A 25,406-nucleotide genomic window follows, 5' to 3' on the forward strand; every position below is an offset into this window, starting at 1 on the left:
TCTGTTACCAGAAACCAGACAGCTACTGACCCTGTTACCAGAAACCAGGCAGCAACTGACCCTGTTACCAGAAACCAGGCAGCAACTGACCCTGTTACCAGAGACCAGGCAGCAACTGACCCTGTTACCAGAAACCAGGAAGCAACTGACCCTGTTACCAGAAACCAGGCAGCAACTGACCCTGTTACCAGAAACCAGGAAGCAACTGACCCTGTTACCAGAAACCAGGAAGCAACTGACCCTGTTACCAGAGACCAGACAGCAACTGACCCTGTTACCAGAGACCAGAGAGCAACTGACCCTGTTACCAGAGACCAGAGAGCAACTGACCCTGTTACCAGAGACCAGGCAGCAACTGACCCTGTTACCAGAGACCAGGCAGCAACTGACCCTGTTACCAGAGACCAGGCAGCAACTGACCCTGTTACCAGAGACCAGACAGCAACTGACCCTGTTACCAGAGACCAGGCAGCAACTGACCCTGTTACCAGAGACCAGGCAGCAACTGACCCTGTTACCAGAGACCAGGCAGCAACTGACCCTGTTACCAGAGACCAGACAGCAACTGACCCTGTTACCAGAGACCAGGCAGCAACTGACCCTGTTACCAGAGACCAGGCAGCAACTGACCCTGTTACCAGAGACCAGGTAGCAACTGACCCTGTTACCAGAGACCAGGTAGCAACTGACCCTGTTACCAGAGACCAGGCAGCAACTGACCCTGTTACCAGAGACCAGGCAGCAACTGACCCTGTTACCAGAGACCAGAGAGCAACTGACCCTGTTACCAGAGACCAGAGAGCAACTGACCCTGTTACCAGAGACCAGACAGCAACTGACCCTGTTACCAGAGACCAGACAGCAACTGACCCTGTTACCAGAGACCAGACAGCAACTGACCCTGTTACCAGAGACCAGGCAGCAACTGACCCTGTTACCAGAAACCAGACAGCAACTGACCCTGTTACCAGAGACCAGGCAGCAACTGACCCTGTTACCAGAGACCAGACAGCAACTGACCCTGTTACCAGAGACCAGGTAGCAACTGACCCTGTTACCAGAGACCAGACAGCAACTGACCCTGTTACCAGAGACCTGACAGCAACTGACCCTGTTACCAGAGACCAGGCAGCAACTGACCCTGTTACCAGAGACCAGACAGCAACTGACCCTGTTACCAGAAACCAGGAAGCAACTGACCCTGTTACCAGAGACAAGACAGCAACTGACCCTGTTACCAGAGACCAGGCAGCAACTGACCCTGTTACCAGAGACCAGACAGCAACTGACCCTGTTACCAGAAACCAGGAAGCAACTGACCCTGTTACCAGAGACTAGACAGCAACTGACCCTGTTACCAGAGACCAGGCAGCAACTGACCCTGTTACCAGAGACCAGACAGCAACTGACCCTGTTACCAGAAACCAGACAGCTACTGACCCTGTTACCAGAAACCAGGCAGCAACTGACCCTGTTACCAGAAACCAGGCAGCAACTGACCCTGTTACCAGAGACCAGGCAGCAACTGACCCTGTTACCAGAAACCAGGCAGCAACTGACCCTGTTACCAGAAACCAGGCAGCAACTGACCCTGTTACCAGAAACCAGGAAGCAACTGACCCTGTTACCAGAAACCAGGAAGCAACTGACCCTGTTACCAGAGACCAGACAGCAACTGACCCTGTTACCAGAGACCAGACAGCAACTGACCCTGTTACCAGAGACCAGACAGCAACTGACCCTGTTACCAGAGACCAGACAGCAACTGACCCTGTTACCAGAGACCAGGCAGCAACTGACCCTGTTACCAGAGACCAGACAGCAACTGACCCTGTTACCAGAGACCAGGCAGCAACTGACCCTGTTACCAGAGACCAGGCAGCAACTGACCCTGTTACCAGAGACCAGACAGCAACTGACCCTGTTACCAGAGACCAGACAGCAACTGACCCTGTTACCAGAGACCAGGCAGCAACTGACCCTGTTACCAGAGACCAGAGAGCAACTGACCCTGTTACCAGAGACCAGACAGCAACTGACCCTGTTACCAGAGACCAGGCAGCAACTGACCCTGTTACCAGAGACCAGACAGCAACTGACCCTGTTACCAGAGACCAGACAGCAACTGACCCTGTTACCAGAAACCAGACAGCAACTGACCCTGTTACCAGAGACCAGGCAGCAACTGACCCTGTTACCAGAGACCAGACAGCAACTGACCCTGTTACCAGAGACCAGACAGCAACTGACCCTGTTACCAGAGACCAGGCAGCAACTGACCCTGTTACCAGAGACCAGAGAGCAACTGACCCTGTTACCAGAGACCAGACAGCAACTGACCCTGTTACCAGAGACCAGGCAGCAACTGACCCTGTTACCAGAGACCAGACTGCAACTGACCCTGTTACCAGAGACCAGACAGCAACTGACCCTGTTACCAGAAACCAGACAGCAACTGACCCTGTTACCAGAGACCAGGCAGCAACTGACCCTGTTACCAGAGACCAGGCAGCAACTGACCCTGTTACCAGAGACCAGAGAGCAACTGACCCTGTTACCAGAGACCAGAGAGCAACTGACTCTATGTTTTCCAGAAATCCTGGGAAATCTCCAACCGGAACTTTGAGAAAACCAGGGAATTTATTGCAAATTCCCTGAATTTTGAAACCTTGCTGACAGACACCAGACAGTAACTGACCCGGCTAACAGACACCAGACAGTAACTGCCCCGGCCAACAGACAGGCAGTAACTGCCCCGGCCAACAGACAGGCAGTAACTGCCCCGGCCAACAGACAGGCAGTAACTGCCCCGGCCAACAGACAGGCAGTAACTGCCCCGGCCAACAGACAGGCAGTAACTGCCCCGGCCAACAGACAGACAGTAACTGACCCGGCTAACAGACAGACAGTAACTGACCCGGCTAACAGACAGACAGTAACTGACCCGGCCAACAGACAGGCAGTAACTGACCCGGCTAACAGACACCAGACAGTAACTGACCCGGCCAACAGACACCAGACAGTAACTGACCCGGCTAACAGACAGACAGTAACTGACCCGGCTAACAGACACCAGACAGTAACTGACCCTGCTGACAGACACAGACAGTTATTGACCCGACCGACAGACACCAGACAGTAACTGACCCGGCTAACAGACACCAGACAGTAACTGACCCGGCTAACAGACACCAGACAGTAACTGCCCCGGCCAACAGACACCAGACAGTAACTGCCCCGGCCAACCGACACCAGACAGTAACTGACCCGGCTAACAGACACCAGACAGTAACTGCCCCGGCCAACAGACACCAGACAGTAACTGACCCGGCTAACAGACACCAGACAGTAACTGACCCGGCCGACAGACACCAGACAGTAACTGACCCGGCTAACAGACACCAGACAGTAACTGACCCGGCCAACAGACAGACAGTAACTGACCCGGCCAACAGACAGACAGTAACTGACCCGGCTAACAGACACCAGACAGTAACTGACCCGGCTAACAGACACCAGACAGTAACTGACCCGGCTAACAGACAGACAGTAACTGACCCGGCTAACAGACACCAGACAGTAACTGACCCGGCCAACAGACACCAGACAGTAACTGACCCGGCTAACAGACAGACAGTAACTGACCCGGCTAACAGACACCAGACAGTAACTGACCCGGCTAACAGACAGACAGTAACTGACCCGGCTAACAGACACCAGACAGTAACTGACCCGGCCAACAGACAGACAGTAACTGACCCGGCTAACAGACACCAGACAGTGCAGTGTCTCCTCCTCTCTGCTGACCAGTTTGAGCCACACCGTCTGGGCTGGGCTCAGGTGCTGCTCCAGCCACACCGTCCCCTCTGGGGTCAGCTCCACCCCCGCCAGGCGCACAGCCAGTGGATACACACGACCACCACCTGAGGAGAGAAGACCTGCCAGGTGAGACACACATAGAGTACACCTGAGGAGAGAAGACCTGCCAGGTGAGACACACATACAGTACACCTGAGGAGAGATGACCTGCCAGGTGAGACGCACATAGAGTACACCTGAGGAGAGATGACCTGCCAGGTGAGACGCACATAGAGTACACCTGAGGAGAGAAGACCTGCCAGGTGAGACGCACATAGAGTACACCTGAGGAGAGAAGACCTGCCAGGTGAGACGCACATAGAGTACACCTGAGGAGAGATGACCTGCCAGGTGAGACGCACATAGAGTACACCTGAGGAGAGAAGACCTGCCAGGTGAGACACACATACGGTACACCTGACGAGAGAAGACCTGCCAGGTGAGACACACATACGGTACACCTGAGGAAAGAAGACCTGCCAGGTGAGACACACATAGAGTACACCTGAGGAGAGAAGACCTGCCAGGTGAGACACACATACAGTACACCTGAGGAGAGAAGACCTGCCAGGTGAGACACACATACGGTACACCTGAGGAGAGAAGACCTGCCAGGTGAGACACACATACAGTACACCTGAGGAGAGAAGACCTGCCAGGTGTGACACACATACGGTACACCTGAGGAGAGAAGACCTGCCAGGTGAGACACAGATAGGGTACACCTGAGGAGAGAAGACCTGCCAGGTGAGACACACATACAGTACACCTGAGGAGAGAAGACCTGCCAGGTGTGACACACATACGGTACACCTGAGGAGAGAAGACCTGCCAGGTGAGACACAGATAGGGTACACCTGAGGAGAGAAGACCTGCCAGGTGAGACACACATACAGTACACCTGAGGAGAGAAGACCTGCCAGGTGACACACATACGGTACACCTGAGGAGAGAAGACCTGCCAGGTGAGACACAGATACGGTACACCTGAGGAGAGAAGACCTGCCAGGTGTGACACAGATACGGTACACCTGAGGAGAGAAGACCTGCCAGGTGAGACACAGATACGGTACACCTGAGGAGAGAAGACCTGCCAGGTGAGACACACATACAGTACACCTGAGGAGAGAAGACCTGCCAGGTGAGACACAGATACGGTACACCTGAGGAGAGAAGACCTGCCAGGTGAGACACAGATACGGTACACCTGAGGAGAGAAGACCTGCCAGGTGAGACACAGATACGGTACACCTGAGCTAAGGAGTTCCTAGCTATGGCTGTGGTCTATTGCATAGACCTGAAGGTGGCACAGTCAGGAGCTTGACAAACTGAAAGACAGACTGTTGTAAGATATAGTATCAGACATGCACTATGCAAAGATGTGCAACCACAGCAGTAGAGATACTGTATTACTGAAGGCACAGGCAAGGAAATACATTAAATAACTGTGGGCAGAGGTCAAGCCTGTGTCCTAAAACTACAGGAGGTCAAAGAGACAAAGCTATAGAGAGAGTCTACTAATCTCTTTAACTAGAGGAGAGCTTTCGTCTCCCTGGTCTCTGACGGAGCTGTAAGAGCACTTTCTAATACCCTTTAACTCAGTTTGACTGCAGGGCAGAAGCATAACGTAATACTGCAGCTAGCCCTCTTCTCTAACAGGCTTACTACGCTAACTCAGTCCGATGAAGGGAGCTAAACTAAGTCTTGTAAACGTTTATGGTCCAGTGCCCTTGAATGCGGGCAGAATGCATGACACTCACGTTTAGAGAAATAAAAGGTTGGTCTAAATTAGATAAAGATGAAAAAGATATTGGCGTTTCAGTCACAATGACCTTTATCAGACATCAAGCCATGATCCAATACCCATCAAATCAAATGAATTGGATTAAAATAGTGTTTACTTTGATTTTAGGAAAATATATATTAAAAAAACTGTCTCTACAGGAGAGACCAAACATTAGGTTGACTACTATACTTCATCAAAGCAAACCTTCTCTTCCACTAAATCAAACAGCACAGTTAGAGACCAGCAGACAGTCTACGGCTGACACAGGTATGTTAAAGAGACCAGCTGACACAGTTATGTTAAAGAGACCAGCTGACACAGTTATGTTAAAGAGACCAGCTGACACAGTTATGTTAAAGAGACCAGCTGACACAGTTATGTTAAAGAGACCAGCTGACACAGTTATGTTAAAGAGACCAGCTGACACAGTTATGTTAAAGAGACCAGCTGACACAGTTATGTTAGAGACCAGCTGACACAGTTATGTTAAAGAGACCAGCTGACACAGTTATGTTAAAGAGACCAGCTGACACAGTTATGTTAGAGACCAGCTGACACAGTTATGTTAAAGAAACCAGCTGACACAGTTATGTTAAAGAAACCAGCTGACACAGTTATGTTAAAGAGACCAGCTGACACAGTTATGTTAAAGAAACCAGCTGACACAGTTATGTTAAAGAAACCAGCTGACACAGTTATGTTAAAGAGACCAGCTGACACAGTTATGTTAAAGAGACCAGCTGACACAGTTATGTTAAAGAGACCAGCTGACACATTTATGTTAAAGAGACCAGCTGACACAGTTATGTTAAAGAGACCAGCTGACACAGTTATGTTAGAGGCCAGCTGACACTGTTATGTTAAAGACCAGCTGACACAGTTATGTTAGAGACCAGCTGACACAGTTATGTTAGAGACCAGCTGACACAGTTATGTTAAAGAGACCAGCTGACACAGTTATGTTAGAGACCAGCTGACACAGTTATGTTAAAGAGACCAGCTGACACAGTTATGTTAAAGAGACCAGCTGACACAGTTATGTTAGAGACCAGCTGACACAGTTATGTTAAAGAGACCAGCTGACACATACCTTTAGCCAACAGGGGGTCTACCATAACTTTAGCCAACAGGGGGTCTACCATAACTTTAGCCAACAGGGGTCTACCATACCTTTAGCCAAAAGGGGGTCTACCATACCTTGAGCCAACAGGGGTCTACCATACCTTTAGCCAACAGGGGGTCTACCATACCTTTAGCCAACAGGGGGTCTACCATGCCTTTAGCCAACAGGGGGTCTACCATACCTTTAGCCAACAGGGGTCTACCATACCTTTAGCCAACAGGGGGTCTACCATACCTTTAGCCAGTATGGGTCTACCATACCTTTAGCCAACAGGGGGTCTACCATACCTTTAGCCAACAGGGGTCTACCATACCTTTAGCCAACAGGGGGTCTACCATACCTTTAGCCAACAGGGGGTCTACCATACCTTTAGCCAGTAGGGGGTCTACCATACCTTTAGCCAGTAGGGGGTCTACCATACCTTTAGCCAGTAGGGGGTCTACCATACCTTTAGCCAACAGGGGGTCTTCCATACCTTTAGCCAACAGGGGGTCTACCATACCTTTAGCCAACAGGGGGTCTACCATACCTTTAGCCAACAGGGGGTCTACATACCTTTAGCCAGTAGGGGTCTACCATACCTTTAGCCAGTAGGGGGTCTACCATACCTTTAGCCAACAGGGGGTCTCCCATACCTTTAGCCAGTAGGGGGTATACCATACCTTTAGCCAGTAGGGGTCTACCATACCTTTAGCCAGTAGGGGGTCAGTGTGTTATTATCTAGTGCAGTGTGTTATTATCTAGAGCAGTGTGTCATTATCTAGTGCAGTGTGTTATTATCTAGTGCAGTGTGTTATTATATAGTGCAGTGTGTTATTATCTAGTGCAGTGTGTTATTATATAGTGCAGTGTGTTATTATATAGTGCAGTGTGTTATTATCTAGTGCAGTGTGTTATAATCTAGTGCTGTGTGTTATTATCTAGTGCAGTGTGTTATTATATAGTGCAGTGTGTTATTATATAGTGCAGTGTGTTATTATCTAGTGCAGTGTGTTATTATCTAGTGCAGTGTGTTATTATCTAGTGCAGTGTGTTATTATATAGGGCAGTGTGTTATTATATAGTGCAGTGTGTTAATATATAGGGCAGTGTGTTATTATTTAATGCAGTGTGTTATTATATAGGGCAGAGTGTTATTATTTAGTGCAGTGTGTTATTATATAGGGCAGAGTGTTATTATTTAGTGCAGTGTGTTAATATCTAGTGCAGTGGGATTCAGACAGGCTTGTAGTGATGGTGCTTCTACAGTTAACATACACTAATGGTTCTGGAATATTCTCTCCGTGGTTTCCTTCCCACAATCCCCCAGTGGCAGTTTAAAGTCTGCCAGCACAATTCATCAGTGCTCCATGCAATTTACAATTCAAACCAGCCAACCAGAGTCCACAAACAACCACTAGTGACATTTACACAACAAAGGACACACAGGCCCCTGTTCCCCCTCCCTCCCCCTTCTTCCTCCTCCCCCTGGTTACAAAATCCCCTTCTGCCCCTCTCCTCCTCTCTGTGACTCCCCCTCTCCTCCTCTCTGTGACTCCCCCTCTCTTCCTCTCTGCGACTCCCCCTCTCCTCCTCTCTGCGACTCCCCCTCTCCTCCCCTCTGCGACTCCCCCTCTCCTCCTCTCTGCGACTCCCCCTCTCCTCCTCTCTGCGACTCCCCCTCTCCTCCTCTCGGCGACTCCCCCTCTCCTCCTCTCTGCGACTCCCCCTCTCCTCCTCTCGGCGACTCCCCCTCTCCTCCTCTCGGCGACTCCCCCTCTCCTCTCTAATCCCCTGGTGCCCTGTAAAATTGACAAACCCCTGAATTTCACTGCCGAGCCTCACACACACACACACACACACACCCACGCACGCACGAACACACACGCATGCACACACGCACGCACACAAACACCCACGCACGCACGCACACACACCCACTCTTCACTGTACTTGTGCACGTGGCCATCACATCAAGCATGCTGGGAAAACACATGGTTAACACTGACAACTGCAGTATGGCTGCTTTTCAAATAGGCTTTATAGTTCCTTCACTATGCTAACATGCATTTGACTCTGTTTTAGTGTGTCCGTGTCTTTGATAGTATCTTTGATGGGGAAAGACACTATTTGAAAGTACCACCCTTCCCCCTGTCCAGTGTCTGTCTCCAGCCTCTCTCCTCTCTGTGTAGTAGACTGCTCCAGTGTCTGTCTCCAGCCTCTCTGTGTAGTAGACTGCTCCAGTGTCTGTTTCCAGTCTCTCTCCTCTCTGTGTAGTAGACTGCTCCAGTGTCTGTCTCCAGCCTCTCTGTGTAGTAGACTGCTCCAGTGTCTGTCTCCAGCCTCTCTCCTCTATGTGTAGTAGACTGCTCCAGTGTCTGTCTCCAGTCTCTCTCCTCTCTGTGTAGTAGACTGCTCCAGTGTCTGTCTCCAGCCTCTCTCCTCTCTGTGTAGTAGACTGCTCCAGTGTCTGTCTCCAGCCTCTCTCCTCTCTGTGTAGTAGACTGCTCCAGTGTCTGTCTCCAGTCTCTCTCCTCTCTGTGTAGTAGACTGCTCCAGTGTCTGTCTCCAGCCTCTCTCCTCTCTGTGTAGTAGACTGCTCCAGTGTCTGTCTCCAGCCTCTCTCCTCTCTGTGTAGTAGACTGCTCCAGTGTGTTTTCAGTCTCTCTCCTCTCTGTGTAGTAGACTGCTCCAGTGTCTGTCTCCAGCCTCTCTCCTCTCTGTGTAGTAGACTGCTCCAGTGTCTGTCTCCAGTCTCTCTCCTCTCTGTGTAGTAGACTGCTCCAGTGTCTGTCTCCAGCCTCTCTCCTCTCTGTGTAGTAGACTGCTCCAGTGCCTGCCTCTCATTGGGTGATAGAGGGCCATAGACCAGGCTCCAGTCTTTACATTATGTGAGTGAGTACTCTTAATATCTGAGTCATGTTAGCTCTAGAGACCCCTTTAATGAGCTATTCAACCCCTCTGCTCTCACCCTCTCACACCCTCCTGTGGTTTGCAGGGGCCCAACTACGGTCTTACCTCTCAGATCTGGTGTTACCATGGTGATCTCAGAAGGGGGAGGGGGCAGTAGACCCTCACAACTCTATCGCTGGGACAATCCAAAGTCCCCCATTTCCCCCTCTCTAACACAAACACTTCTCTGCGGAAGGGGAACAGAGGGATTTGGGGTTTAAAAGGGAAGTGAAAGCCAAGGGATTAGCATAAGGGCTTCAGACTAGTGGCGATAACGGGTCAATGTCCCCGCTCCCAGAGAGACCAAGTTTACCAGGGGTACATTAGAGGCCAACAGAATGAATGGAAACCAGTGGTCTGTAACTGTCAATGAATGGAGCTGGATGGAGCTTTAACTAAAATAAAAGAGTCAGACCAGGAATGGGACACAGACAACACAGAGGTCAGACAAGGAAAGGGACAGAGACAACACAGGAGTCAGACAAGGAATGGGACAGAGACAACACAGGAGTCAGACAAGGGACAGAGACAACACAGGAAGGTAAAAGTTATTTATTTGTTTAAAATTACATGTGGAAACCTTTCAGTTATAAACACTATGCCGCTTTTCATTGTCAGATAAAATATATTAGTAATTTTGACCCCAAAAAAGAATGCCCTTTTAACTATTGATTATGTTCTTGAGATGAAATAAAACCAAGTTGTTTTATTTATTTATCTAGATAAGACAGTGGAGAAGCCTGTTTTTTTCTCCTGCTAAAAACATCTGGACTTCTGAAACATAAAAACATGCCTCTTCAGACCTGTGAAAATAACCAATAATATTTAGACAGGAGAAAACAACATGATTTAGACAGGAGAAAACATGATTTAGACAGGAGAAAACATTATTTAGACAGGTGAAAACAACATTATTTAGACAGGAGAAAACATGATTTAGACAGGAGAAAACATTATTTAGACAGGAGAAAACATGATTTACACAGGTGAAAACATTATTTAGACAGGTGAAAACAACATTATTTAGACAGGAGAAAACATTATTTAGACAGGAGAAAACATGATTTACACAGGTGAAAACATTATTTAGACAGGTGAAAACAACATTATTTAGACAGGTGAAAACAACATTATTTAGACAGGAGAAAACATTATTTAGACAGGAGAAAACATGATTTAGACAGGAGAAAACTGTATTTAGACAGGTGAAAACAACATTATTTAGACAGCTGAAAACAACATTATTTAGACAGGTGAAAACATTATTTAGACAGGTGAAAACATTATTTAGACAGGTGAAAACATTATTTAGACAGGAGAAAACATTATTTAGACTGGTGAAAACATTATTTAGACAGGAGAAAACATTATTTAGACAGGAGAAAACATTATTTAGACAGGTGAAAACATTATTTAGACAGGAGAAAACAACAGATATTATTTCCTTACCGTTATCTCTAGTCCTCCATCTCTCTGTCCACCATAGCCCAGCTAAAGCCTTCTGAATATTCTGGTTTCTAGCTACAGCCCAGTCTAGTACAGGAAGACCTTGCTGACAGTTCTAGTCCACGTCGCTCTGGTCCATGTCGCTCTGGTCCACGTCGCTCTGGTCCACGTCGCTCTGGTCCACGTCGCTCTGGTCCACGTCACTGTGGTCCACGTCACTGTGGTCCACGTCACTGTGGTCCACGTCACTGTGGTCCACGTCACTCTGGTCCACGTCACTCTGGTCCACGTCACTCTGGTCCACGTCACTCTGGTCCACGTCAGAAGTTGTCTACCTCTTTAGCTGGATATGAGAACCATTCAATAGTCTTCAATATTTACATCCATCATCTGTATAATGGAGCACAAATCTACTCTTTTTTGATAAGAACAACAAATCAAATACTGACTGTACTATATGTATATATCATATCATATGTATAGCACATAAACAATTGTTTAGAGACTGAAAATCAATAGAATAGAGATATTTTGGTGGGACTTCAGGTATTCAATTTGAATGTCAAATATTTAAAAAATATATATTCTTCGAAATGATACGTCAATGTTGTTAAACCACGGACGGTCCTTATGCTTGGTTATTATATTGATTGAATAACTTAGAAAATAACAACTAATTTCTATATACAGATGGGCATAATTTAAATATATTAGCATGAAATTACCCTCTATCCAACCAGTGCTTTCTCAGGTACCTCCACAAAGAGAAGTTGTAAATCGCCCCCATCACAATCTCCCATCAAATTTCACAATGGCTTTTACATGCAGCATTACTTATTCATGATTGAACATCTAGAATATAAAACACAATGCAGAAATGAATTAACCAATGCATATTTATTTCACAAATCAAAATACGTTTGATGTAGATATGTGGATTTCTGACAGCCGAATTTCTTTAAAATGATCTGACGAAACATCAACATATCCTGACCCACGAAGGGGAAGACCAACTGTAAGTAGACTGGTTTCTATTCTGTCTTGTCATTGCCGTGTCAGTGCGTCTATAATCTCCATCGATATATATATCAACTTTAATAAGCAAGTGGGTCAAAAAAAAAATGTTGTCCCATGTCTACGATTTTGTCGATACCCCCATCCATTTGAGACATCGTTGCACACTTTTCCCCGAAGGTAAAGAACAGGAGAAAAGATTGTTTGTACAGATAATCGTGTGAATATTGTCCTTATTCTATTTTGAGAGCAATCTCTGGGCAATCAGTTGACAAATAGATGATCCACTTCTCAAACGCAGACACATAATGACACAGCTGTATTCTGAGATGGGCCTGGGCCCTGCAACATTCATGAACTCACTTTCAGAGACCAAATGAAATCAGTCAGTCAGTCAGTCAAGCAGTCAAGCAGTCAGTCAGTCAGTCAGTCAGTCAAGCAATCAGTCAGCCAGCCAGCCAGTCAAGCAGTCAGTCAGTCAGTCAGCCAGCCAGCCAGCCAGCCAGCCAGCCAGCCAGCCAGCCAAGCAGTCAGTCAAGCAGTCAGTCAAGCAGTCAGTCAGCCAGCCAGCCAGCCAGCCAAGCAGTCAGTCAAGCAGTCAGTCAAGCAGTCAGTCAAGCAGTCAGTCAGCCAGCCAGCCAGCCAGCCAAGCAGTCAGTCAAGCAGTCAGTCAAGCAGTCAGTCAGCCAGCCAGCCAGCCAGCAAGCCAGTCAAGCAGCCAGTCAAGCAGTCAGTCAAGCAGTCAGTCAAGCAGTCAGCCAGCCAGCCAGCCAGCCAGCCAGTCAAGCAGTCAGTCAAGCAGTCAGTCAAGCAGTCAGTCAGTCAGCCAGCCAGTCAGCCAGTCAGCCAGTCAGCCAGCCAGCCAGTCAGTCAGCCAGCCAGCCAGCCAGCCAGCCAGTCAGTCAGCCAGCCAGCCAGCCAGTCAACCAACCAGCCAGTCAGTCAGCCAGCCAGCCAGCCAGCCAGCCAGCCAGCCAGCCAGTCAGTCAGTCAGCCAGCCAGCCAACCAGTCAGTCAGCCAGCCAGCCAGCCAGCCAGCCAGCCAGCCAGTCAGCCAGTCAGTCAGTCAGCCAGCCAGCCAACCAGCCAGTCAGTCAGCCAGCCAGCCAGCCAGTCAACCAGCCAGCCAGCCAGCCAGTCAGTCAGCCAGCCAGCCAGTCAGCCAGCCAGCGAGCCAGCCAGCCAGTCAGCCAGTCAGTCAGTCAGCCAGCCAGCCAAACCAGCCAGCCAGTCAGTCAGCCAGCCAGCCAGTCAGCCAGCCAGCCAGCCAGCCAGCCAGCCAGCCAGTCAGTCAGTCAGCCAGCCAGCCAGCCAGCCAGCCAGTCAGTCAGCCAGCCAGCCAGCCAGCCAGCCAGCCAGCCAGCCAGTCAGTCAGTCAGCCAGCCAGCCAACCAGCCAGTCAGTCAGCCAGCCAGCCAGTCAACCAGCCAGCCAGCCAGCCAGCCAGCCAGCCAGCCAGTCAGTCAGTCAGTCAGTCAGCCAGCCAGCCAACCAGCCAGTCAGCCAGCCAGCCAGCCAGCCAGCCAGCCAGCCAGTCAGCCAGTCAGTCAGTCAGCCAGCCAGCCAACCAGCCAGTCAGTCAGCCAGCCAGCCAGTCAACCAGCCAGCCAGCCAGCCAGTCAGTCAGCCAGCCAATCACGTCCACTTGAAGATCCTCCTGATGAGTCTGACCAGTGGGTTGTCCAAAACAGCCTGTGAGGTCCTCTCCCATAGGCTATCCTCTTTCCACATGCCTCGCCCCTTCCGCTCGGCCTTGACCTCTGCCTTGAGCAGCCGTTGGTGGAGCCTCAGGAAAAGGTGGGACTGAGGGTGGAGTCCAGAGACTGGGACGGTGCGTGCCAGACCCAACCTCAACACCTCCTCATTCAGACACAGACTCCTCCATGACCCCTGGGGGAGAGAGAACAGAGGCTAATAACACATCCGTAGGTTTCATGGTCTTCGACATTCAGTTAATTCATAGCCATAAGGAGAGTAACAGTGTCCCGAAGATACCAGAGAGTCACTAACTAACTCATGTTAGTCCACTCAGACAGTAAGGCTGCGTTTACACAGGCAGCCCAATTCTGATCTTCTTTTACACTAATTGGTCTTTTGACAAATCACGTCAGATCGTTTCACATCAGATCTTTTTCAGAGCTGAACTGATTGGTCAAAAGACCCAATTAGTGAGAAAAAAAATACCAAAATTGGGGTTCCTGTTAAAACGCAGCCACACTGACCCTGTTACCAGAGACCAGGCAGCAACTGACCCTGTTACCAGAGACCAGACAGCAACTGACCCTGTTACCAGAGACCAGACAGCAACTGACCCTGTTACCAGAGACCAGGCAGCAACTGACCCTGTTACCAGAGACCAGACAGCAACTGACCCTGTTACCAGAGACCAGGCAGCAACTGACCCTGTTACCAGAAACCAGGAAGCAACTGACCCTGTTACCAGAGACCAGGAAGCAACTGACCCTGTTACCAGAGACCAGACAGCAACTGACCCTGTTACAAGAGACCAGACAGCAGCTAAACCTGTTACCAGAGACCAGACAGCAACTGACCCTGTTACCAGAGACCAGACAGCAACTGACCCTGTTACCAGAGACCAGACAGCAACTGACCCTGTTACCAGAGACCAGACAGCAACTGACCCTGTTACAAGAGACCAGACAGCAGCTAAACCTGTTACCAGAGACCAGGCAGCAACTGACCCTGTTACCAGAGACCAGACAGCAACTGACCCTGTTACCAGAAACCAGACAGCAACTGACCCTGTTACCAGAGACCAGACAGCAACTGACCCTGTTACCAGAAACCAGACAGCTACTGACCCTGTTACCAGAGACCAGACAGCAACTGACCCTGTTACCAGAAACCAGACAGCTACTGACCCTGTTACCAGAAACCAGGCAGCAACTGACCCTGTTACCAGAGACCAGACAGCAACTGACCCTGTTACCAGAAACCAGACAGCAACTGACCCTGTTACCAGAAACCAGGCAGCAACTGACCCTGTTACAAGAGACCAGACAGCAACTGACCCTGTTACCAGAGACCAGACAGCAACTGACCCTGTTACAAGAGACCAGACAGCAGCTAAACCTGTTACCAAAGACCAGGCAGCAACTGACCCTGTTACCAGAGACCAGACAGCAACTGACCCTGTTACCAGAGACCAGGCAGCAACTGACCCTGTTACCAGAGACCAGACAGCAGCTGACCCTGTTACCAGAGACCAGGCAGCAACTGACCCTGTTACCAGAGACCAGACAGCAACTGACCCTGTTACCAGAGACCAGGCAGCAACTGACCCTGTTACCAGAGACCAGACAGCAACTGACCCTGTTACCAGAGACCAGACAGCAACTGACCCTGTTACCAGAGACCAGACAGCAACTGACCCTGTTACCAGAGACCAGACAGCAACTGACCCTGTTACCAGAGACCAGACAGCAACTGACCCTGTTACCAGAGACCAGACAGCAACTGACCCTGTTACCAGAGACCAGACAGCAACTGACCCTGTTACCAGAGACCAGACAGCAACTGACCCTGTTACCAGAGACCAGACAGCAACTGACCCTGTTACCAGAGACCAGGCAGCAACTGACCCTGTTACAAGAGACCAGGCAGCAACTGACCCTGTTACCAGAGACCAGGCAGCAACTGACCCTGTTACCAGAGACCAGACAGCAACTGACCCTGTTACCAGAGACCAGGCAGCAACTGACCCTGTTACCAGAGACCAGACAGCAACTGACCCTGTTACCAGAGACCAGACAGCAACTGACCCTGTTACCAGAGACCAGACAGCAACTGACCCTGTTACCAGAGACCAGACAGCAACTGACCCTGTTACCAGAGACCAGACAGCAACTGACCCTGTTACCAGAGACCAGACAGCAACTGACCCTGTTACCAGAGACCAGACAGCAACTGACCCTGTTACCAGAGACCAGACAGCAACTGACCCTGTTACCAGAGACCAGGCAGCAACTGACCCTGTTACCAGAGACCAGACAGCAACTGACCCTGTTACCAGAGACCAGGCAGCAACTGCAACCAGAGACCAGGCCCTGACCCTTACCAGAGACCAGGCAGCAACTGACCCTGTTACCAGAGACCAGGCAGCAACTGACCCTGTTACCAGAGACCAGGCAGCAACTGACCCTGTTACCAGAGACCAGGCAGCAACTGACCCTGTTACCAGAGACCAGACAGCAACTGACCCTGTTACCAGAGACCAGGCAGCAACTGACCCTGTTACCAGAGACCAGGCAGCAACTGACCCTGTTACCAGAGACCAGACAGCAACTGACCCTGTTACCAGAGACCAGGCAGCAACTGACCCTGTTACCAGAGACCAGACAGCAACTGACCCTGTTACCAGAGACCAGGCAGCAACTGACCCTGTTACCAGAGACCAGGCAGCAACTGACCCTGTTACCAGAGACCAGGCAGCAACTGACCCTGTTACCAGAGACCAGACAGCAACTGACCCTGTTACCAGAGACCAGACAGCAGCTAAACCTGTTACCAGAGACCAGGCAGCAACTGACCCTGTTACCAGAGACCAGACAGCAACTGACCCTGTTACCAGAGACCAGACAGCAACTGACCCTGTTACCAGTGACCAGGTAGCAACTGACCCTGTTACCAGAGACCAGGTAGCAACTGACCCTGTTACCAGAGACCAGGCAGCAACTGACCCTGTTACCAGAGACCAGACAGCAACTGACCCTGTTACCAGAAACCAGACAGCAACTGACCCTGTTACCAGAAACCAGACAGCAACTGACCCTGTTACCAGAGACCAGGCAGCAACTGACCCTGTTACCAGAGACCAGACAGCAACTGACCCTGTTACCAGAAATTCAGACAGCAACTGACCCTGTTACCAGAGACCAGGCAGCAACTGACCCTGTTACCAGAGACCAGACAGCAACTGACCCTGTTACCAGAAACCAGACAGCAACTGACCCTGTTACCAGAGACCAGGCAGCAACTGACCCTGTTAACAGAGACCAGAGAGCAACTGACTCTATGTTTTCCAGAAATCCTGGGAAATCTCCAACCGGAACTTTGAGAAAACCAGGGAATTTATTGCAAATTCCCTGAATTTTGAAACCTTGCTGACAGACACCAGACAGTAACTGCCCCGGCCAACAGACAGGCAGTAACTGCCCCGGCCAACAGACAGACAGTAACTGACCCGGCTAACAGACAGACAGTAACTGACCCGGCCAACAGACAGACAGTAACTGACCCGGCCAACAGACAGACAGTAACTGACCCGGCCAACAGACAGACAGTAACTGACCCGGCCAACAGACAGACAGTAACTGACCCGGCCAACAGACAGACAGTAACTGACCCGGCTAACAGACACCAGACAGTAACTGCCCCGGCCAACAGACACCAGACAGTAACTGACCCGGCTAACAGACAGACAGTAACTGACCCGGCTAACAGACACCAGACAGTAACTGACCCTGCTGACAGACACAGACAGTTATTGACCCGACCGACAGACACCAGACAGTAACTGACCCGGCTAACAGACACCAGACAGTAACTGACCCGGCTAACAGACACCAGACAGTAACTGCCCCGGCCAACAGACACCAGACAGTAACTGCCCCGGCCAACCGACACCAGACAGTAACTGACCCGGCTAACAGACACCAGACAGTAACTGCCCGGCCAACAGACACCAGACAGTAACTGACCCGGCTAACAGACACCAGACAGTAACTGACCCGGCCGACAGACACCAGACAGTAACTGACCCGGCTAACAGACACCAGACAGTAACTGACCCGGCCAACAGACAGACAGTAACTGACCCGGCCAACAGACAGACAGTAACTGACCCGGCTAACAGACACCAGACAGTAACTGACCCGGCTAACAGACACCAGACAGTAACTGACCCGGCTAACAGACAGACAGTAACTGACCCGGCTAACAGACACCAGACAGTAACTGACCCGGCCAACAGACACCAGACAGTAACTGACCCGGCTAACAGACAGACAGTAACTGACCCGCTAACAGACACCAGACAGTAACTGACCCGGCTAACAGACAGACAGTAACTGACCCGGCTAACAGACACCAGACAGTAACTGACCCGGCCAACAGACAGACAGTAACTGACCCGGCTAACAGACACCAGACAGTGCAGTGTCTCCTCCTCTCTGCTGACCAGTTTGAGCCACACCGTCTGGGCTGGGCTCAGGTGCTGCTCCAGCCACACCGTCCCCTCTGGGGTCAGCTCCACCCCCGCCAGGCGCACAGCCAGTGGATACACACGACCACCACCTGAGGAGAGAAGACCTGCCAGGTGAGACACACATAGAGTACACCTGAGGAGAGAAGACCTGCCAGGTGAGACACACATACAGTACACCTGAGGAGAGATGACCTGCCAGGTGAGACGCACATAGAGTACACCTGAGGAGAGATGACCTGCCAGGTGAGACGCACATAGAGTACACCTGAGGAGAGAAGACCTGCCAGGTGAGGCGCACATAGAGTACACCTGAGGAGAAGACCTGCCAGGTGAGACGCACATAGAGTACACCTGAGGAGAGATGACCTGCCAGGTGAGACGCACATAGAGTACACCTGAGGAGAGAAGACCTGCCAGGTGAGACACACATACGGTACACCTGACGAGAGAAGACCTGCCAGGTGAGACACACATACGGTACACCTGAGGAAAGAAGACCTGCCAGGTGAGACACACATAGAGTACACCTGAGGAGAGAAGACCTGCCAGGTGAGACACACATACAGTACACCTGAGGAGAGAAGACCTGCCAGGTGAGACACACATACGGTACACCTGAGGAGAGAAGACCTGCCAGGTGAGACACACATACAGTACACCTGAGGAGAGAAGACCTGCCAGGTGTGACACACATACGGTACACCTGAGGAGAGAAGACCTGCCAGGTGAGACACAGATAGGGTACACCTGAGGAGAGAAGACCTGCCAGGTGAGACACACATACAGTACACCTGAGGAGAGAAGACCTGCCAGGTGTGACACACATACGGTACACCTGAGGAGAGAAGACCTGCCAGGTGAGACACAGATAGGGTACACCTGAGGAGAGAAGACCTGCCAGGTGAGACACACATACAGTACACCTGAGGAGAGAAGACCTGCCAGGTGACACACATACGGTACACCTGAGGAGAGAAGACCTGCCAGGTGAGACACAGATACGGTACACCTGAGGAGAGAAGACCTGCCAGGTGTGACACAGATACGGTACACCTGAGGAGAGAAGACCTGCCAGGTGAGACACAGATACGGTACACCTGAGGAGAGAAGACCTGCCAGGTGAGACACACATACAGTACACCTGAGGAGAGAAGACCTGCCAGGTGAGACACAGATACGGTACACCTGAGGAGAGAAGACCTGCCAGGTGAGACACAGATACGGTACACCTGAGGAGAGAAGACCTGCCAGGTGAGACACAGATACGGTACACCTGAGCTAAGGAGTTCCTAGCTATGGCTGTGGTCTATTGCATAGACCTGAAGGTGGCACAGTCAGGAGCTTGACAAACTGAAAGACAGACTGTTGTAAGATATAGTATCAGACATGCACTATGCAAAGATGTGCAACCACAGCAGTAGAGATACTGTATTACTGAAGGCACAGGCAAGGAAATACATTAAATAACTGTGGGCAGAGGTCAAGCCTGTGTCCTAAAACTACAGGAGGTCAAAGAGACAAAGCTATAGAGAGAGTCTACTAATCTCTTTAACTAGAGGAGAGCTTTCGTCTCCCTGGTCTCTGACGGAGCTGTAAGAGCACTTTCTAATACCCTTTAACTCAGTTTGACTGCAGGGCAGAAGCATAACGTAATACTGCAGCTAGCCCTCTTCTCTAACAGGCTTACTACGCTAACTCAGTCCGATGAAGGGAGCTAAACTAAGTCTTGTAAACGTTTATGGTCCAGTGCCCTTGAATGCGGGCAGAATGCATGACACTCACGTTTAGAGAAATAAAAGGTTGGTCTAAATTAGATAAAGATGAAAAAGATATTGGCGTTTCAGTCACAATGACCTTTATCAGACATCAAGCCATGATCCAATACCCATCAAATCAAATGAATTGGATTAAAATAGTGTTTACTTTGATTTTAGGAAAATATATATAAAAAAAACTGTCTCTACAGGACAGACCAAACATTAGGTTGACTACTATACTTCATCAAAGCAAACCTTCTCTTCCACTAAATCAAACAGCACAGTTAGAGACCAGCAGACAGTCTACGGCTGACACAGTTATGTTAAAGAGACCAGCTGACACAGTTATGTTAAAGAGACCAGCTGACACAGTTATGTTAAAGAGACCAGCTGACACAGTTATGTTAAAGAGACCAGCTGACACAGTTATGTTAAAGAGACCAGCTGACACAGTTATGTTAAAGAGACCAGCTGACACAGTTATGTTAAAGAGACCAGCTGACACAGTTATGTTAGAGACCAGCTGACACAGTTATGTTAAAGAGACCAGCTGACACAGTTATGTTAAAGAGACCAGCTGACACAGTTATGTTAGAGACCAGCTGACACAGTTATGTTAAAGAAACCAGCTGACACAGTTATGTTAAAGAAACCAGCTGACACAGTTATGTTAAAGAGACCAGCTGACACAGTTATGTTAAAGAAACCAGCTGACACAGTTATGTTAAAGAAACCAGCTGACACAGTTATGTTAAAGAGACCAGCTGACACAGTTATGTTAAAGAGACCAGCTGACACAGTTATGTTAAAGAGACCAGCTGACACATTTATGTTAAAGAGACCAGCTGACACAGTTATGTTAAAGAGACCAGCTGACACAGTTATGTTAGAGGCCAGCTGACACTGTTATGTTAAAGACCAGCTGACACAGTTATGTTAGAGACCAGCTGACACAGTTATGTTAGAGACCAGCTGACACAGTTATGTTAAAGAGACCAGCTGACACAGTTATGTTAGAGACCAGCTGACACAGTTATGTTAAAGAGACCAGCTGACACAGTTATGTTAAAGAGACCAGCTGACACAGTTATGTTAGAGACCAGCTGACACAGTTATGTTAAAGAGACCAGCTGACACATACCTTTAGCCAACAGGGGGTCTACCATAACTTTAGCCAACAGGGGTCTACCATACCTTTAGCCAACAGGGGTCTACCATACCTTTAGCCAAAAGGGGGTCTACCATACCTTGAGCCAACAGGGGTCTACCATACCTTTAGCCAACAGGGGGTCTACCATACCTTTAGCCAACAGGGGGTCTACCATGCCTTTAGCCAACAGGGGGTCTACCATACCTTTAGCCAACAGGGGTCTACCATACCTTTAGCCAACAGGGGGTCTACCATACCTTTAGCCAGTATGGGTCTACCATACCTTTAGCCAACAGGGGGTCTACCATTCCTTTAGCCAAAAGGGGGTCTACCATAACTTTAGCCAACAGGGGGTCTACCATACCTTTAGCCAACAGGGGGTCTACCATACCTTTAGCCAGTAGGGGGTCTACCATACCTTTAGCCAGTAGGGGGTCTACCATACCTTTAGCCAGTAGGGGGTCTACCATACCTTTAGCCAACAGGGGGTCTTCCATACCTTTAGCCAACAGGGGGTCTACCATACCTTTAGCCAACAGGGGGTCTACCATACCTTTAGCCAACAGGGGGTCTACATACCTTTAGCCAGTAGGGGTCTACCATACCTTTAGCCAGTAGGGGGTCTACCATACCTTTAGCCAACAGGGGTCTCCCATACCTTTAGCCAGTAGGGGGTATACCATACCTTTAGCCAGTAGGGGTCTACCATACCTTTAGCCAGTAGGGGGTCTACCATACCTTTAGCCGACAGGGGTCTGCCATACCTTTAGCCAGTAGGGGTCTACCATACCTTTAGCCAACAGGGGGTCTACCATAAATTTAGCCAACAGGGGTCTACCATAAATTTAGCCAACAGGGGTCTACCATACCTTTAGCCAGTAGGGGGTCTACCATACCTTTAGCCAGTAGGGGACTACCATACCTTTAGCCAGTAGGGGGTCTACCATACCTTTAGCCAACAGGGGTCTGCCATACCTTTAGCCAGTAGGGGTCTACCATACCTTTAGCCAACAGGGGTCTTCCATACCTTTAGCAAGTAGGGGGTCTACCATACCTTTAGCCAACAGGGGTCTACCATACCTTTAGCCAGTAGGGGGTCTACCATACCTTTAGCCAGTAGGAGGTCTACCATACCTTTAGCCAACAGGGGTCTGCCATACCTTTAGCCAGTAGGGGTCTACCATACCTTTAGCCAACAGGGGTCTTCCATACCTTTAGCAAGTAGGGGGTCTACCATACCTTTAGCCAACAGGGGTCTGCCATACCTTTAGCCAGTAGGGGTCTACCATACCTTTAGCCAACAGGGGTCTTCCATACCTTTAGCAAGTAGGGGGTCTACCATACCTTTAGCCAACAGGGGTCTGCCATACCTTTAGCCAGTAGGGGTCTACCATACCTTTAGCCAACAGGGGTCTTCCATACCTTTAGCAAGTAGGGGGTCTACCATACCTTTAGCCAACAGGGGTCTACCATACCTTTAGCCAGTAGGGGGTCTACCATACCTTTAGCCAGTAGGAGGTCTACCATACCTTTAGCCAACAGGGGTCTGCCATACCTTTAGCCAGTAGGGGTCTACCATACCTTTAGCCAACAGGGGTCTTCCATACCTTTAGCAAGTAGGGGGTCTACCATACCTTTAGCCAACAGGGGTCTACCATACCTTTAGCCAGTAGGGGGTCTACCATACCTTTAGCCAGTAGGGGGTCTACCATACCTTTAGCCAGCAGGGGAGAGAGGACAGGGATGTAGATGGGGATGTGCTCCACCTCCAGTCCCGTCTCTGTGATGGTCTGGACTCTCCCTCTGAGGCTCACATTCTTCTCTATGAACCTCGCTGGGATGTCGGAGGCTAATCCAAACCTAGTGATCTGACGATGGGTGGAGAGGCACAAAAGACCTGGTTAGAAAAGCAGTCATAACCGTTGGAAGTACAATGTGTTGTAAACTGTTACACTGTACCTTCCTATGAAGTTACCATGACATAATTGTTTTGGGCAACACAAAATTGGAACCAATTACTAGTATTCTATTAGCTAAACAAAACGACGTATCATTACATTAGCTAAACACAACAACAGATATGTAAAGACCTTTCTAAAGCCAAGGGGTGATCTGGTTGATCTGGTTAAGAAGAAAAGGCTAACTAAACAACATCAACTAGGATAAACACACCAGGCAAACAGCTCATCAACTGCCACCTTCCATCCTTCCATGACCTATCCAGCCATATGGCATTTCAATTGAACAAGGGGGAATGGATCATCTCATCTCCAATCTGGTAAAAAAAAAACAACGCCACAATCTGTTGCCGTCTTCGAGATAATTCCCTTGACATTGGGCAGAGAATTTAGCCCGTCTTCAACATGGGTTTGTGGGAAACTCGACTCGCTACCTCCTCCTGGTGGAACATACCTGCATCACAGCTCGCTTTATATGAATAGGCTACGCTACTTACCAATTTAATACTCCTTGATATTACTATTACCCCGGCAATTGCTAGTCCAGTACTGATGTTCTAGAAGAGAAAACAGATAGATGTTATCCAAAGATGTGTTAGCTAACGTTGGATCTTTATTCCATTTTAACATCTAATCTGCGGTCTCATTTGAATGAACCGTTTTATCCCCTTCAATGCTTGCATCTGCCATTTGTATCCCATTTGGTTCTTACCCGGACAATGGTTAAATTATCGTCAGCGAACTGAGAAATTACTGAAATTATATTTTTAGACGGTGTTTCTCCTTTCTCGTCTGTCTCTGCCTCACTTCTGGACTCCGGCATGTTGTTGACATGTCTGAAAGACTACAACAGTCGCCCCTCCCACTAAGTACAGTAGGCAGCGTGGACCAAAAAAAACCTACAGTACCGTCTGGTGTGGCGTTTTCATTAATTTTTCATTATCTAGTCCTATTGCTGCTAAATCGAATGTTATATATATTTTGTATAGAAAATATGATGCAATAGCATCAATTAGGTGTGAGATGTGTACAAACATTCTCACGGCATCACAAAGTACAGTATGTTATTGGAGTAATCCCTACACAAAACCATTTGAAACCACTGTGTGCATTTCTAACACGTATTAAATATTTTCCATATATATCTTGGGAATGTTGGTACAAAAGTTCCTCAGAACATATTACAGCATAGCGTGTGTACAAGTCCCATAGGGTACAGTCCAGAGTTTAAATCCTACCGATTTAAAAAGTAAAGCAAATGTCAATTCCAAATGTTCCTCGTTGAACTATTGAAGATAAATGGGATTGCAATTTTAGTGTACTTCCCAAACTGACTGGAATTTCAATGGAATTGAACCCCAAACTCTGGTACGGTCACCCTGTAATGTCTGATCTTTTCAACTCAAAAGGGGTCAACGTGAACACTGGCCTCCTCAGAGAGGGTAAGGACAACTCCAGCACCAAAGCAGGTTCTTTAAAACCAGCTTTTCTTGTGCGTTGGGTATCAAATATTTGTTGGCAGCAACCCATCACAAATGATTTGTATTCCATGTGAAAGTCAATAGCTGAACAATCTTTTTAAAAACCCTCTCTTGCGGTAATCTTGGAAAATAATGTACAAACTGAAATTAAGCCAAACAGACATTTAAAAAAAAGTTACTATTCATTTAATTTAAATATTTAGTAAATCAAACAAATCATAGCTGCAGTCAAGGTCCATAAATATTTGAACATGAATCAAGTTATTATTATTTTAGCTGTCTACCCACAGCATATTGGGGTTTAAATTAAATAATGAATATGAGCTGAAAATGCTGACTTTTAGCTGTAGTTTAAAGGTATTTACATCCAAATGAGGTGAAGAGTGTAGGAATTACAGCACTTTTTATATATTTATGGACCTGACTGTATACACACAGTTCCTTATGTAGGTGAATGCTGGTCTTGTATAGTTGTATAGTTGCATAGGTCATATGAAAACAACTGTAAATAGGACTGGCACAGACAGACATAAGACCTTGTACAAACAGCAGCATCACAAGTTGTACAATAAACAGAACATTTAAAAACTAGATGTTCAAGGATAACAAAAGTCTCACAGTATGAAGGCCGTTGCATCGGCGTGGAAACTCACTTACAGTATGAAGGCCGTTGCAT

General features: G+C 48.8%; 2 protein-coding genes across 2 annotated transcripts in view; both read right to left on the minus strand.

Annotated features, from left to right (window-relative positions):
• The window catches only part of LOC135545114 (uncharacterized), a 9,721-nt gene extending 2,427 nt beyond the window's left edge, over nucleotides 1–7,294 (minus strand). The window contains exons 1-2 of the mRNA XM_064972749.1: nucleotides 7,081–7,294; nucleotides 3,760–3,938 (exon numbers count right to left, since the gene is read on the minus strand). Coding sequence (XP_064828821.1) covers nucleotides 3,760–3,938; nucleotides 7,081–7,294 — 393 coding nt within the window. The remainder of the gene's footprint in view (nucleotides 1–3,759; nucleotides 3,939–7,080) is intronic.
• A 4,728-nt stretch (nucleotides 7,295–12,022) lies between these two features.
• Nucleotides 12,023–24,273, minus strand: c18h3orf33 (c18h3orf33 homolog (H. sapiens)). Its single transcript, XM_064975299.1, has 5 exons — nucleotides 23,962–24,273; nucleotides 23,747–23,806; nucleotides 23,006–23,159; nucleotides 18,310–18,473; nucleotides 12,023–14,048 (listed from the first exon to the last, which is right to left on the minus strand). Exons 1-5 carry the CDS (start codon nucleotides 24,070–24,072, stop codon nucleotides 13,794–13,796), a joined length of 744 nt encoding a protein of 247 aa, XP_064831371.1. The 5' UTR covers nucleotides 24,073–24,273; the 3' UTR covers nucleotides 12,023–13,793.
• Nucleotides 24,274–25,406: the final 1,133 nt, after the last annotated feature.

This window comes from Oncorhynchus masou, chromosome 9 (genome assembly GCF_036934945.1).
Source record: "Oncorhynchus masou masou isolate Uvic2021 chromosome 9, UVic_Omas_1.1, whole genome shotgun sequence".
In the NCBI taxonomy this organism is placed as follows: domain Eukaryota; kingdom Metazoa; phylum Chordata; class Actinopteri; order Salmoniformes; family Salmonidae; genus Oncorhynchus; species Oncorhynchus masou.